Genomic DNA, 14,856 nt, shown 5'->3' with positions numbered 1-14,856 from the left:
AAAACTGCATTAAGTGTGTCATTTCCACAAATGTCTGTGCAATATCGTTCATAAATGTTTCACTTATAGAATGAAATGGGCTAAACATCGAAAACAAGACGTATAATGTCATCCAACAATACACAAACCATTTTTTACTTTTTATTGTAACTATGTACAATTTGAAAATATTCATCAACAAAAAAAACAAGGCGAGACCCCTCCCCTAGCCAAGCGTCCCATTGTAACCAACGAAAAAGCTTTTCATTCAAAACTGCAAGAAAGCTCCCTTTGGGCGAGTCACGCCAGCCCACATGAACCAACAGAAAACAGTACAATGGACTTAACTAGGAGTTCAGCTGGTAGTTTGCTTCATATTTGTTTAAAGCCCACCTGAACAGACATTAAAACGTTATCAAAGTAAATAATAGTGAAGTTAAGTTAAACCCACATTTACAGTTCTTTAAATATTTACTTATATGATTCATTTTCAAAAGCTTTTGTAACAGGGTAACTAAAAGATAACTAATTATTGATTCGTTATAATGACAAAACTTACCAATTGAAAAGGATATTACAAAATATATAATATCTATTCTATGTTACCTAAACGTTAAGACGCCCTAAGTAAAATTGCTAAATGATTAAATTTGTTCAGCAGATTACTTGAAGATTTGGGACGATGGCTATAATGTTTTGCTCCCACACACAGGATTCACACACAAGACACTCAATAACAAGTAAACAAAAATAAAGATTTACATTCGGTCGTAGTTCAGACATTTTGCCTTTGAGGTGCATCTGCAATGGGCAGATATGGGCGATGGGGCTCTCTAATAACTTACCATTGATCTTTATCATTACATCCTCTCAGACTACATTAGTTTACTGGCCAAATATGTCATAAACATGTTAAATATAAAAAAAATAATCTGAAATATAGAAAATTGGTTTTATTCTACCATACCATATGCCTACTATTATGTGTAATGAAGGTTAACAATGGGTAATCAAAGTGTGAACTATTTATGTGTGATACATTAGTGGAGTGGCCTATATAGCGTTGTATCGACCTTTTGGACCAGAACTAAGAAATCAATATTTTGACAGTAACACATCTTGATTGCCTGACTTAAAATATTGCGAGTAAAACGTATGCATGAAGGAGACCAATGTGATGCCTCATCACTTCATAATGATTAAAATGACCCAAAGTGTGAGCTCAAATGTAATTACGTCGTTATTTTTAAATGACAGTAAGCAATGTTTACACTGAATTAAGTGAGTAACTTGTCAGATGAGCAACAACGCATTTCATGCATTTCCAGTTTCTAATCTAAAACGTGTATTATCTATTGCGAGTGTCAGAAAAGCAGAATATGTTTTTGTCCTGTTCCCATAACTTTCACAATTGAATGCAATTGGACCGCAGACTACAATAAGAAAAGATTGTACGGCCCTTTTTTCTCAGATTTCATCGGTTAACTGAACACAACTTTTCTATTCGTGTGTATTCATGCAGTTCTCAATGAGCGTCAGTTCCCTCTGACCCGGATTGAACGCGTGGAGCCTTAGCATAGCCTGTCAGTGCAACCACTCTTGGCAAGCCTGGGCCTTTTTCCTACCGAAACAGTGCCTTCTCACAAACAGACACAGAGCAAGGTGCGTGGCCCTAAAATCAGCACTGCGATATTTAAACTGCGATTGTGCCAATCTGTGTATTGGGCGAGAGTGTGTGGAGGGAAACGCATGGACTCATTAAATAACTGAAAAATGTATATAAATAAATGGGCAAAACATTGTCAAATTGAGCGAATGGTCCAAACAAAATTGCCAACTGTTATTTTTTTTTAAATACGTACACTTTCGAACATAGTCGGTTCAGTCAAAATATTTTAATATTTAACAGATTTCACATCAGGAATCACACGGTTGTCTGACCATACATTTCCCTACATATCTTGACGGTGTGTTTTATTTCATTACAATTTATTTGATGTCTTAAGATATCCCAAATATGTATTAGTAATCAAATAGAAAAAGGGCTTCAGCAGTTTCGAATGTGTGGCAGAAGTCAGTTAATTCCATCCCGAATGTTGAGAAGCGAATTAAAAACATTTAGTGTAAAGTTCTCAATGGCAAGATCTAAAAAGCCTTTGTGGACATATTTAAAACCTTACTAAATCAGCCTATACATTCGGTGACTGAACAATTGTCCTTTAATAAGGATTCGCAGATAAAATATGCAAGTAAAGGTAAATAATCACCTATGACACGTCAGTTGAGCTCACTGTAGAAATAAGCGGTTTACAACAGGCTTCTGTTGGGTCTCAAAGCCTTCATTTTATGCGGTTGTTACACAATCTATCGTTTATGTCCGAAAAAGTATTTCTGGTAAATGTTTACATTTCTAAAATAGTTATATTGTTAAGACTCTTGAAGGACCGAAAGTCCTTGGGGGGGTTACACCACTTAATAATGATATTTTACCCTGCATCATATTTTTAAACATTTCTGTTTTATTTACTTTGATGTATATGTTCAGTTCTGATCAATCTGATCAAGTTTTTCGTTGCACCACTGTAGGAGGAATGACAATGAAAAATACTTGACCTGGAAAAAAGTCATTGGTTTAACAAAGACATACACGATGTTTGTGTTAGGTACGACACAGATATATGTGAATGCCTTTTCGGCTAATAATCAAGATCAACAATTGAAAAATCAATCATTAACATTAACATTTTCATTTAATCGACAAATGCATGTGTTATTCTCGACCCAGTCTGCGATGAGGCGTCCTGGAAAGCGGGATTAAAAACTGTAATTCTATTAAAGAGTAATTCAGGGGTCACAAGAGTCTATTATACAGGATCAGCAGAGTGTAAGCGCATTTTAGCACTTCAGATGACAGAAAATACATAGACATAACATATTTTCACTACTATATAATAAACATTTTGAACATCAATTACTTTAGAGTAAAAAAACCTACGACATTTAGACTTAGTAGTTAGTAGACATTAGGTTATTTATTCCTAGTGTAGTGAACGAAAATCATTAGCAGGCTCATAATTCACAACAATAATACCTTGTATAACCTGCTTATTCAAAAAGCCATGTTTGCAAGCTACGGATATGCTATCTATTAACATAAATATAAAAAGGTAAGATAAAATGAAATAAATTAGATGATAGATAGATAGATAGATAGATAGAGAAAGAAAGAAAGAAAGAAAGAAAGAAAGAAAGAAAGAAAGAAAGAAAGAAAGAAAGAAAGAAAGAAAGAAAGAAAGAAAGAAAGAAAGAAAAGCAATGGCGATAAGTGTAGATAAAGTATTTGGCCAAGGGACTTTGTAAAATATCTCTTTCTGAGAGAACGAGAGAGAGGTTTTGGTCACATATCTTATCTAAACAATACGCTCGGTTCGAGGAATCGTGCCCTACCCCAGCTCTTCGCGCTCCCTTGCTCCACTGGCCCGCCTCGGCTCGGCCTCCTCAATTAGCGCCGCTCCTACTGAAGCCCCGCTGCGCGCCAGAGCTCGACCTCACAGCCTCCAATAGTACTAACCGCCTCCTACGGCGATTCCGCTCAACAATCATGAAACCATTTAGCAATTGACTCATTCTGTAAATAATCTTTGACGCACTAACAAAGACGCCATTCGAGAGGAGTTTATTAGCATGAAAGCATTTAAACAGATGTCATGTTAGCTGCTGGTGTCTTAGTGGCACATCATTTAGATGAACTACAACTGGCGTTTTTTCCTACAGTCATGCTCCAGTGGATAAAAAACAAAAACACGCACACATTTCTCATTGGTATAAAAGCTAGAGAGCTTGCATTGTCTCTTGTAGGGTGCAGAAATATTTTACAGACACTAAAAACTGGAAAGCTATCCATAAAAATGAAACCGGAGCCAATAAAAATACTTTGTATAGGCTATCATATATTTGTTGGTGCTATTTTTGGTGAGCAATTTCAAATTTTGTTTGGTTTTCAATTTTTTTTATTAATTATTTATTAAGTTGTAATGATAATGTACATAAAATATAATCAGTTTAACACAAAAAGCTGTAATTTAACAGAGTGTGTTAGCCAGCTTATTTCAGTTTGATTCATGGAATCAAAAACGGTAGTTTTGCTTGTCTTTATCTATTTAACCCCCGCTCAAAGTAGCAGAAAGATGTACCAGTAAAAGTCAGTAAAAAATACATCCATGTGTTCAAGTAGACGGAGGCACTTTTGCTGATATGATATGCGCGTTTCGCCATCTTGTGGCGAGAGGTTGAAAGCTTTCATGTGGCGTAAATAGGATACATTTCAGGAGTATCAAAGTGATAAAGCAATAAATCAGATCAGAACTATTTTGTAATTAAAAAATTGGCTCTATATTCTAAAATAAAACGTGTTTTCTAATGCTATACAGCCTAATGCAAACGCTAAATACATCTTTAATTATATTAAAGTCAAATCATGTTTGAACACTGAACTGCATTTCTATTTGTGCTAGAAAAACGTGTCTGACAGTACTTCTGGCTGTAATAAAATTCCGGTTCTCTTGTTAAATTTTCACCTCTTATATCTAAACTGTCGGATTACTGAAAGCAAAATATACGTCAAGTTCAGTTAAAATCCAGATTGAGAACCAGAGTTGGTTTCGGTAGGTTGTAAAATGATTTCATAGAACGAAGATGTTTAAGATCATTCAGGTCTTCACTTTTAGGACTTTATCTGCCATTCTTATGCATTGTAAGTTATAAAACAAAGCAAGATTTAAAAGCAGTTGTAACAATACAACACCTTGATCATCTATTTAGGTAGACTGACACACACAAAATATAAAGTATTTTCATAATATAAAATATTCTTGTGTATAGGCTGAATTGGTCATTTTCATGCCAGAAGGTGCTGAACTCAAAGTTCATGCTGTCGGTTAGGTAAGTATGACACCTACTGGTGAAACACGTGTAGCACACACATCCGCTCATAGATTTTGGTGATACACATCAACCAACTGCAGCCTAACAAATTAGATTGTTAATAAACAAGCAAATAAAGAAATAAAGTTACCTCTTATATGTCATCCTTTGGTATTGACCTTTCATAGTTGCATAGTAAAAACATACTGTCAAAGTCTTGTGAATTTAACAAATGAGATTTCATTTCCTTATGCTGTTTTGAATGAAATACTTCTTGTTTTACGGCGGTTGGCATCTTGCGTCTTGGTGCATTACCAGAGGTACCCTCTGTTCTGGTGTCTGGATCAGAGAATAGGTTCACATACTAAATCATCCACCTCCCTCCTTCTCTCCCATTCACACACATTTTCAAACACACTCCCAACCTGTCCTGTTACATAACAACAATTTATTAACACTAACACTCATACTTGAAATATCTTCAGTCTTTCCTTCATATCCAAATGTAAACCCCAACTTTAAAAAAAAATCCAAAATAATTATAAATCATAATAAATCATAATTACGCTTTTAATGTGAGGACCTGAACCCATTCCTCTCTCATCCTGTTTCTCATCACCTCTCTTTGAGTCACATACTTATTACATTTTAGATATTATGTTCTACTGATTCCTCTTCTTGGCCCACTTCATACTCTTAACCGCTGCTTTACTTATACTTAGTTGCATGCTTATTTATCCACCATTCAATTTCCTGCAATCCCCTCATGAACTGGTACCCATATAAACTTAACCTGACTTCCTTTATTTGCTATTCTTGTCACCGATTGGAGAACTTCATACAATTGCTCTTGACAGCTTACTTTCTCTATATCTCTTCCGTAAAATTTTTGTTTCATTCCATTCTGAATTCCTGGTAAAAAACTTTTCTATACCGAATCTAAATCCCCAATCATATCCTCACTCCACCACTTTGTCTACTGCTTCCTGCATTTTCCTCATTACATACTTCACATTACTCCCTCTCTTCCACAGTACTCCATCCTCTGCCAACAATGATCTACCTAATACTTCCAGAACATCCCTAAATATATCATTATTCAAAATAATGAAGAGTAAAAGGCTTATCACACTCCCCTGAGGTGTATCATTACCAACTTCATATTGATTTGAAATATTTATCCCAATCCCAATTTGTATTTTCCTTCCGACTAGAATATCCAGTTAATTATTCTCCCTTCCAATCCCCATTTTATTCAATTTCATTACTAATCCATTTTTCCACATCATATCATATTCTATGTTGAAATAGTAAAAGTAATATGTTAGCAAACTTTCCAACTTATTGATCAGAATGTTGATGGGTTTGGATCGACGACAACAGTTCCATCGGCTTGCCGTGGTATTTTTGTAAAATTACAATACTTTTTATTTATCAGCGTGACCAGGAATGTTATGCAGTTTTTTATTAGAAAAATCATCATGCAGTAGCACAAAGAGACCACCATGTATGTTCATGCTTTTCAACATATATATCAAAGCTTGAATTGCTACAAAACAAAGGTGTTAAACAATGCGAGCACTTTTTTGGAAACAAATGTTGCAGGCTATAGATTGGTAGCTGGGAAATTATAAGTTCATTAAGGTACATATTCTGCAACTTTTGATTTCAGGATGCTGTAGATTGCTTTAAAAAATGCATCACATTCGTTTCCAGTGCATTTCATCTACAGCTTTTCTACATATTGCAATTACGCCGAGGTTACCAGCAGATGTCGTCTGTGCTTCAGAGAGTGCCTCCCATAGCGCCTGTCAATTTGTCAAAATGGTGCACAGTCTGCAGACAGTATGTATTCTATGCTTATTAAGGTAAGCATCTGAAGTTTTTCCTGGGTCAAATATAAAAAAGTTTATATCTGTTTTAATGAAATGGAAAACCCAGAAGTCTTTAAAAAGGCACACAATATTAGTTGGATTTCTACCGCAATAGCACGGCACAGATTCCCTTTGGTGGAGTTTTAAAGAATGAGGTGGATTTTACAGAATGTTACTTCGTTAGTTTGACTGAATGGGCCTTACAAAGACTGCAGCTCCAGCAGCTTCATATTCTCTCCCTTTTTATCCAATTTGAGGCATCATTAGAAGTGTACGTAGCATTCCTAACATTCAAAGTGCCCAATTTTTGGTAGGGAATGCTTTTTTGTATTTTAGGATAAAAAAACTAAATATTAGATAATATAAAAAATTCATAAACATTTGCTCATTCGTACATTTGTTTTGCACACATATTGAGAGAGCTAATTGCTCAAGAGAGCAATGGCCCCAGTCAACGAGACATCAAATGGTACACACAGCCATATAGCCTAAATGTTAATTTCTAAAAATCTAAAAATTGTATCAACTAAGTAGCCTACTCACTTTTTTATTCGTTGAGTATATTGTAGAGGTGTCCAGAAGATGCAGTAGATGCCATGGCCTATACGCACAGTATAGTGCATGTCCAGCATTGTACCAGGCATATAGGAAAATAGCAAATTGCAGCTCTTACTTACCAGTTTTCGATTGAAAGTTTGAATCAGACTATATCATTATATAGCACTGATTTGCTATTATTTAATGCCCCTATTGTCATATTCTGTCCCTTCCTCTAGCGTAAGAATCTCAGTCCATCATCTCTATGTCTTCCACCTCAAGCAGCATCATTTAGATCATTTTTTTTATTCTTATGAATGTGATCATGCTTGTTTATCTTAAGGTGTGTGAACAATTTTACTTCTTCCATATGAAAAATGTTGTCAAGGTTACATTTGTAGGCCTACTCTCAAAATGAATCATGATAAACTTTTCCAATCTCACATTGAGCCTTTTTATATATAAAAATATGTTATACACTCATGTATCAGTTACTGATAAGGATAACCAGGCCAAACTACGAAGGATTTTAACATTAAGTGGTACTGATGCTGAGGGATTTGCAGCAAAAAAGCAATAGTTTTCTTTAAAAAACGACTTAAAAACATGCATGACATGTCCCGAATAAAAATGAGACGTTTCTAATGATATGGTTAAACACATATTGTGTAAGTTTTTTCCACTACAAACAATTTGAATTTTTGGTTCCTTGCCACAGTTGACAGTTGCACCCCAGCCTTTTCATTGGAGGTCTAAACATATAATATGCATAATATTATTTCTAATGCAGTTGTTCATTGATGTTCTCTCACTATTTCTAGTGAAGAACAGGACTTTCACTATTTCTGTATAACTCTGAACTTCAACAATTCAATCTTTATGATCTGAGAGCTCCACCAGTTTGTCTATCTGCTCGTTTTACATACAGACAGCATACAATTTAATTGAGGCTATACTTTACTATAAATAGTTAGAGGTTGAATACAAACAAATAAAAGTCCTATTTAGATGACACATAGTCAGACATCATCTTATTTGTCTGGAACATTTCCTTTTTTACTAGTTGTTAGTAATTAAAGACAGACTTTCTCCAACGAATCATTTAGTCACTAGGGGGTGACAATGACTATTACAATCACGTTAGAAGTGTGACCACGTTTTGCCTCGTTGAGGAACGACTTTGTGCTGGACGTAACTCAGTGCAGCACAAGGCCACCTTGGTAACTTGAGTTTCTTTAATTTTACTATTAATATGTAAATCCACTACTTTTTAGAATATATACAGCCATTCATGTTAAATTTCAAATTCACGTTAAATGATTTTGCATACTTTTATAAGACGTTGTGAATAAGCGTTTACAATATCAATTACTTTGACCTGTTTTTAGATTATTCTTTTTAAAATATTGTTTTGTTTTGGTCTTTTCACAACAAACATGACGTCATTGGTCGAATGCAGACTATTCACGACTGCAGTTTTACTGTTTTGCTGAAGTTTCAAGAAGGGAAGGATGTCTTGCTCTTAGTTCAGTTGTTTTTATATGAGAATGTCACATCATTTAATGATAATAGCTTTTTTAGGCCTACTTAATTTTAATAAAAAAATTCATTAATGCAAGTTGTGCGCAGTCAAGTTACTTATATTTACTGTATGGGAAGGTTTTGTACGGATTCTTGTTGGTCCATAGTCGTGACACCCTATTGCGGTTGTTAAGTCTTTTCGAAAGTAGGCAACAGTATTTTTATGTGGAATCGAATATCTAATTTGCCCGGAATACAGAATAATTTTAGAATGGTTAAATGAACACAATTTGTTAACTGAAAGTTGTACCGATTTTTTGTGACTGAATCTGGACATATAATACATCTAAACAACATATATTAAAACGAAAAAATAAGCGCAATAATAATCCGTTAATTAGTAAAATATATTGTGGCTGGGCATATATCGTTTAATACCACTAAGCATATAAGTTGGTATAAAATAGACTATATGTAAAAACTAAACATTCTTAACTGCATAAAGCTATAAGCATATAAATGACAATTACAGAAATTTAAATGTTAATCTTCATTTTATCCATGAGCATATATTACTTATTTATATCTATAATTATTCCCTAATTAATATATTGATTCATTTATAGAGCGCAGCCATAATGTAACGTGTTTGAAAAACATAAACATGCACAAACGGAAAAGGGCAAAACTATAAAACGCATTTTATATTTTACGCAGCTGTACAAAAATTCAGGATATGAACAAATGTTTGAAACCGCTAAGCATACATGAAATCTAAAGAAGTCAGAAATTCTTTTAACTGTCGGGTTTTCAAATGTCGCCATTGTGAAATTTTTAAAATGAAAAGATATATAATTTAGGGCTAGAACCAAAGTTTTCTGATTGTATAACATAGGCTGTTTTTAAACTAATGCTGTTATGTGCGCGGAAAGTCACAGTGCAATTTGTGAGGCTGCGGATAATACAATTAATGCAGAATCGCAAGTTTGTTATCCATCGGTTTTGACGTGTTGAGTCATCTCCCCATAAACATGCTTTCCAGCTTTAACTCAGAGTATTAGATTGCATTTACAACACCAGAAAGCTTGGCCTCACTCGCAAGACCTTTTCTTTACACATTATGACTCATTTTTACAACCTCTCCGCCTCTTTTCTAGCAAAAACAAACCCAGTAACATTTACATGACGGCGTTACTTGTTGATTCGTGTTTTAGAAAATTAAGACATAAGTCTTCATGCTCTAATGCATCGAAATGAATCTGGCGTTGTAGGCCTATGATGCTTCAGTGTGGTCTTGATTTAATCATAATCATAATGATAATAAACTTTTAAATTCAGGACTATTTAAATCTAACGATCCTATGCTGCATGCTACACTAAGGTGATTATAATTATATTAGTTCTAGATGCATTATTTTACCATATACGGATGTATGAGAAAATACAAAGATTCTATAAAATAATGAAAATGTAGTACGCGATAAATTTCACGTAAGATGCTTTATGTGAAGTTTAACTTAATGAGTATATTATATATTGCGACTGGCATGTGGACCTCAAAATATTTAGTTTTATTAATTTATAGAAGGCCTACATACGCGTTTTGACACAGACGTTACGTGAATCAAAAAATAAACCTGTTTATTGGATCACTTCTTTTTAATAAAGATTTACACTTTTTTATTTAAAGGCACGGTGATAAAGCATGTTTAAAACTTATGATGGAAAGAGACAGAATTTCGATCACATTTGCGGCAAAGGACTTTTTCACAACTCAAACTAAGAGATAATATTGGCCGCATCAAAACAGTGGTGAAAGGCGGACTAATGCATATAAATTAATAAAATGTTTGTTAATAATGACTATTTTAAATTAATCAATTAAACTAGCTTAGTGTAAAAAAGTACGCAGATATAACTTGTAGTTGATGGCGTATGATAAAAATGGGAATTTGTTGCCTTTTAGGTTGGCCTAATGTTGTGCTTGTTTCAGAGCATGTTGCTCAACTTAGACTTGCTCAAGTTAAAATTGACCGAATACAGAATATTAAACTGAGTACCAGAGGTAAAAGTATGTAAGATGAACACTTGTTGTTCAATGTCAGGTTTCTTTTGCATTCCTTTTGTTTACTGTATCCAACTCCGTAGAAAGAAAGTTTAGAGAGAATGTCATATTTCAGGTTTGTAGGTTAAGTGTCACTGCCGAAATCAAATACGTTATGACTAGTCACATGACCTCCAAAAAAATTCGCTGTTTTCCACCATCTTGTTTTGAATCTCTAATCGATATCACAATCTAAAATTGTTGTAAACATGTCCAGAAATATTTGTCGATTGCAAAAAGTTACCCACACGATCAAATCAAGACACCTGCACAACAAACCATTGCACAACATTTTACTGCTCAGTAAATGCATCTTAATTTTATTGTAAAGGGTAAATGAAACTATGATGGGTGGAAGTTTATAGTTTATTATTGATCCCAAAGTTTACATGCAGTCGCTTTCCAAAAGTAAAATACAAATGAAAATAAGGACATGTGCTTTATTAATTAATTAATCGAAAAATGCATTGTCTGTATTAAAAACATTTCATAAAACGAAATCCCATTAAAAGAAAAACTATTTATGGCCTTTTTAAAGAAAATGTAAACAAATGGAATATGCGACTGGGGAGTCTCGGATCAGTTGCAAATTAATCTAAAATAACGATATCAAATAAGTTGATATCAAGAATTAAGACGTTTATTCGCATGTTTATTATCAATAAACCATCGCATTACATTCTAGAAAAATACCTCTCTCAAGGCCCTCCAATATCAGCTTTGCAAGTGGTTCAGCCGATAAACATCCACAACTCTTTTTGTGCATTCCTTATCTTTTCATCACGCTAAAAGTGTCTGGAGATGTTTTACGCTAATCGTCCATGTACCAGCGTCCTTTTACAGGGTCCATATGTTTAAGAGCCAAGGTCGACCAAGTTTGAAGACATAGGGTTCAGTATAGTGTCGTGTAATGAGTGGTGGTGGTGGTGGTGGTGGTGATGTACGGAATCTGCACTAGGCACTGGGATGGCGCTGGGCCCTGGTGGAGGTGCGAGGCCGTGAAGGGACTGTAGCCCGGGGTTTGACGTGAGGAGCAAGGCCGGACTTGACGAGGTGTGATCTGGTGTGCCAGACGGCGTTTTGTCGTCGTCCGAGCTTGCTAAAATAGTCTTATTTCCATTCATAGAAGATGTCAATGGGTTGTGACTGTTTGTGTTCGAGTTCTCGTTATTCTCCCTGTGAAAACAACAATGATAATTTAGAGTTAGAGCAACATCTGGCAAAACAAATCCGTGTCCATAATTAAAATCCGCACTGTTCTCACATTTCAATACTAACCATCTATCAGTAAATGTTGGTGTGTAAACACATCCGTCAACAGAATATATTAATAGGAATAACTATTATATGTAGTCCTGCCTGCATCTGAGGTCTGGCTTTAGATCGAAGCTATAGGCTAGTTAAATAAAAATTATATAAATTAAGGTAACTATAGGTTTATAATTTTGGCCTGGTCCAAATTTGTTAATATGTTAAGAATTTTGAATAATTGCCCATTGTTACTGTGTTTGTGGCCTATGTAAAATATTCTTAATTTATACCAACGCTTTGATTCTGTATTGTGCTTTAGTTTTTAGAAAAAGTATTAACAATTTATTCAACAGGCTATTAAACACAGAAAACTCTACATCTTTCCAAAAAATCTACCATTTTGTGAGTGTTTGTGCATTCGATTTTAACTGGCGTCCATAATATTATATAAATTGTACAGCATACTAGCGCGTTAATACCATGTCACCCTTAACTGTGCATAAAAGAACTAGAAACAATTCAGGTAAAGTAAATCACAACATGTCAAGTAACTGTTCATGAAGTATTAATTAAGCTTAAGTTATGAAAGCATAGGTGTTATATAGTTTACACTGTGGTTTAGATTGACTATCACGCCTGGGGAGACAACGTCTAAATGCATATAGGCTCAGATAACTTTTACAAGTCGCAAAACTTTCAAGTTGAATTACAAGCGGCATTGTTTAGGTTATAAAACGCACGTCATATGTAAACGCTTAGGCTTTCTTAATATTCATACAAAATGATATAATTATCAAATCAGCACATTCATTTGTAGTTCGCAAACGTAGACCTAATATAAACTTAAGACAGTGGAGAATATGTGGACATTGACAAAACTTGTAAAAAGTGACACCGAACTAGAAAAACTATAATTTTCTGTGCCAGGGGCCCGGTTATGACTCGACACTCAATACATGATCGCATTTAATTAATTTAGGCTTTTAAATAGATTTTTTAAAAGATAATCCGTCCACAGGTATTAAAGTTGAAACACTCTTTCTTACCTTTCTTTAGCCTCCGCTGCTCGGTCCCGTTGACGTCTGTTTTTAAACCAGTTACTGACTTGTGTTGTTGTTAGCCCAGTTGCCTCTGCCAGTTCCCTCTTCTCCCGCGGGGAAGGGTACGGGTTATGGGTGTACCATTCACGCAGCACACTTCTGCTCTTTTCCTTAAAGCAGTAACTTGTCTCCTCGCCGTCCCAAATGGACCGGGGTAGTGGAAACTTTCTTCGGACGCGGTACTTCCCAACAGCCCCAAGAGGGCGGCCCCGGAGCTTTTCTGCTTCGACGTAATGCGCTTTGAGCCACAGCTGCTGGAGCTTCGGGTGGTTGTGCGGAGAGAACTGGTGGCTCTCGAGAATCTTATAAAGCTCTCTGAAATTTCCCCTATGAAAAGCGACTACGGCTTTTGCTTTCAGCACACTTTCATTCTTGTGGAGATGTTCGCAGGCCGGCAGAGACCACAAAAAGCGCCCGAGACGTTCAATGTTACCTCCCTGCTGAAGGACCTCACAGACGCACGCCACTTGCTCTTGCGTAAAGCCGAATGTTGGAAGCATGGACATGATTTCTCGCGAATAAACGTCCACTTTTTGTATCTATGTCTAAGTTAGAGGTAAGAGTTCTTCTGTGAATTTAAAGTCAACTCTTGAGAGGTAAACTTGGAGAAACGATTTTATAAAGTTGATCGAATCAAAATCCACTCCTGGCAGAGAGAGGCACAAAACGTTAGATCCTGTCAAGCACGCATAATACACCGTATATCCCTTTAAAGCAGACGAGAGAAAGTTGTTCCTCCTGCGTGAGTCGCTCACCACCTCTTCTATGCCGTTTCAGCATAACGCACTCCCGAAGAAGGACCTCGCTCGCTTGTTTTAATAATATTATTCTAAGCTGGCAAGAAAAGCGATTATGTGAACTGTGATTGGTTGGTTATCTGACCCGGGGATGGTGAGGATAAGACAATAGTTTTAGTCAAATTATTTGCCATGGTTACGCTGTCATTCAAAGTAACCTGATATGCTTTGAGGTGGCTCCTCGGGCCGACCGACTGATTATTCCCTTCATTTAGAGCCCGCCCACCGACACCGAAATACTGCCCCGATTTCCCTGGATTTTACATTTTTACTCCGAGCTTGACAGACACTCCTAGCAGCCAAAGAGCGCAGATCTGCGATGCAGCGAGGTAGCAGCATCAGAGACGAGCGAGCTAGAGCAGAAGGCGCACCAGATGCTCTCAAAACCCGTACTGGACCCGTACTGTGAGTGGCCATAAGCAAAATCCACCCTTCCTATGCAAATATTACCGTTGTAACGTTTCACAAAAATATTTGAATGCTTTGGAATCTTAGAAAGCATGCCCAAGGTTTCTCTGTGTTTTCCGCAGTAAATTGTGAAGTACTATTCCTACAATCACAAGTAAAAATACACATTAGTATTCTTGTTTTTTGTCCTTTATTCGGTTTATAATCTTTTTTTAAATGTAGTGAACATTTAATCGGCCCTGTTTTCCTGTGTCATGCATTATTGAGCAGTTGGGGATAAGCCACGCGCACACGCCTGTAATTCATGCATTGGAGACAGGGTTGGAGGTCGTTTAGCATGGAGGTTTTACAGGATACACGTT

At 35.8% G+C, this 14,856-nt stretch overlaps 1 protein-coding gene across 1 annotated transcript; it reads right to left on the bottom strand.

The window, feature by feature from the left end:
• Positions 1–11,234: 11,234 nt before the first annotated feature.
• Positions 11,235–14,080, bottom strand: six2a (SIX homeobox 2a). The gene is made up of 2 exons (XM_079473720.1): positions 13,236–14,080; positions 11,235–12,114 (listed from the first exon to the last, which is right to left on the bottom strand). Exons 1-2 carry the CDS (start codon positions 13,793–13,795, stop codon positions 11,793–11,795), a joined length of 882 nt encoding a protein of 293 aa, XP_079329846.1. The 5' UTR covers positions 13,796–14,080; the 3' UTR covers positions 11,235–11,792.
• Between the last annotated feature and the right edge of the window lie 776 nt (positions 14,081–14,856).

Source organism: Barbatula barbatula (genome assembly GCF_947034865.1).
Source record: "Barbatula barbatula genome assembly, chromosome: 14".
Classification (NCBI taxonomy): Eukaryota; Metazoa; Chordata; class Actinopteri; order Cypriniformes; family Nemacheilidae; genus Barbatula; species Barbatula barbatula.
This window is presented reverse-complemented; position numbering and strand designations above follow the sequence as displayed.

What these genes read in the sequence shown, in the direction of transcription:
- six2a (XM_079473720.1), bottom strand. Translation starts at nt 13,795, where the DNA reads ATGTCCATGCTTCCAACATTCGGCTTTACGCAAGAGCAAGTGGCGTGC. An exon ending in GCAGCGGAGGCTAAAGAAAG is followed by an intron (nt 12,115 to 13,235) that starts GTAAGAAAGAGT and finishes TTGTTTTCACAG; the next exon opens with GGAGAATAACGAGAACTCGA.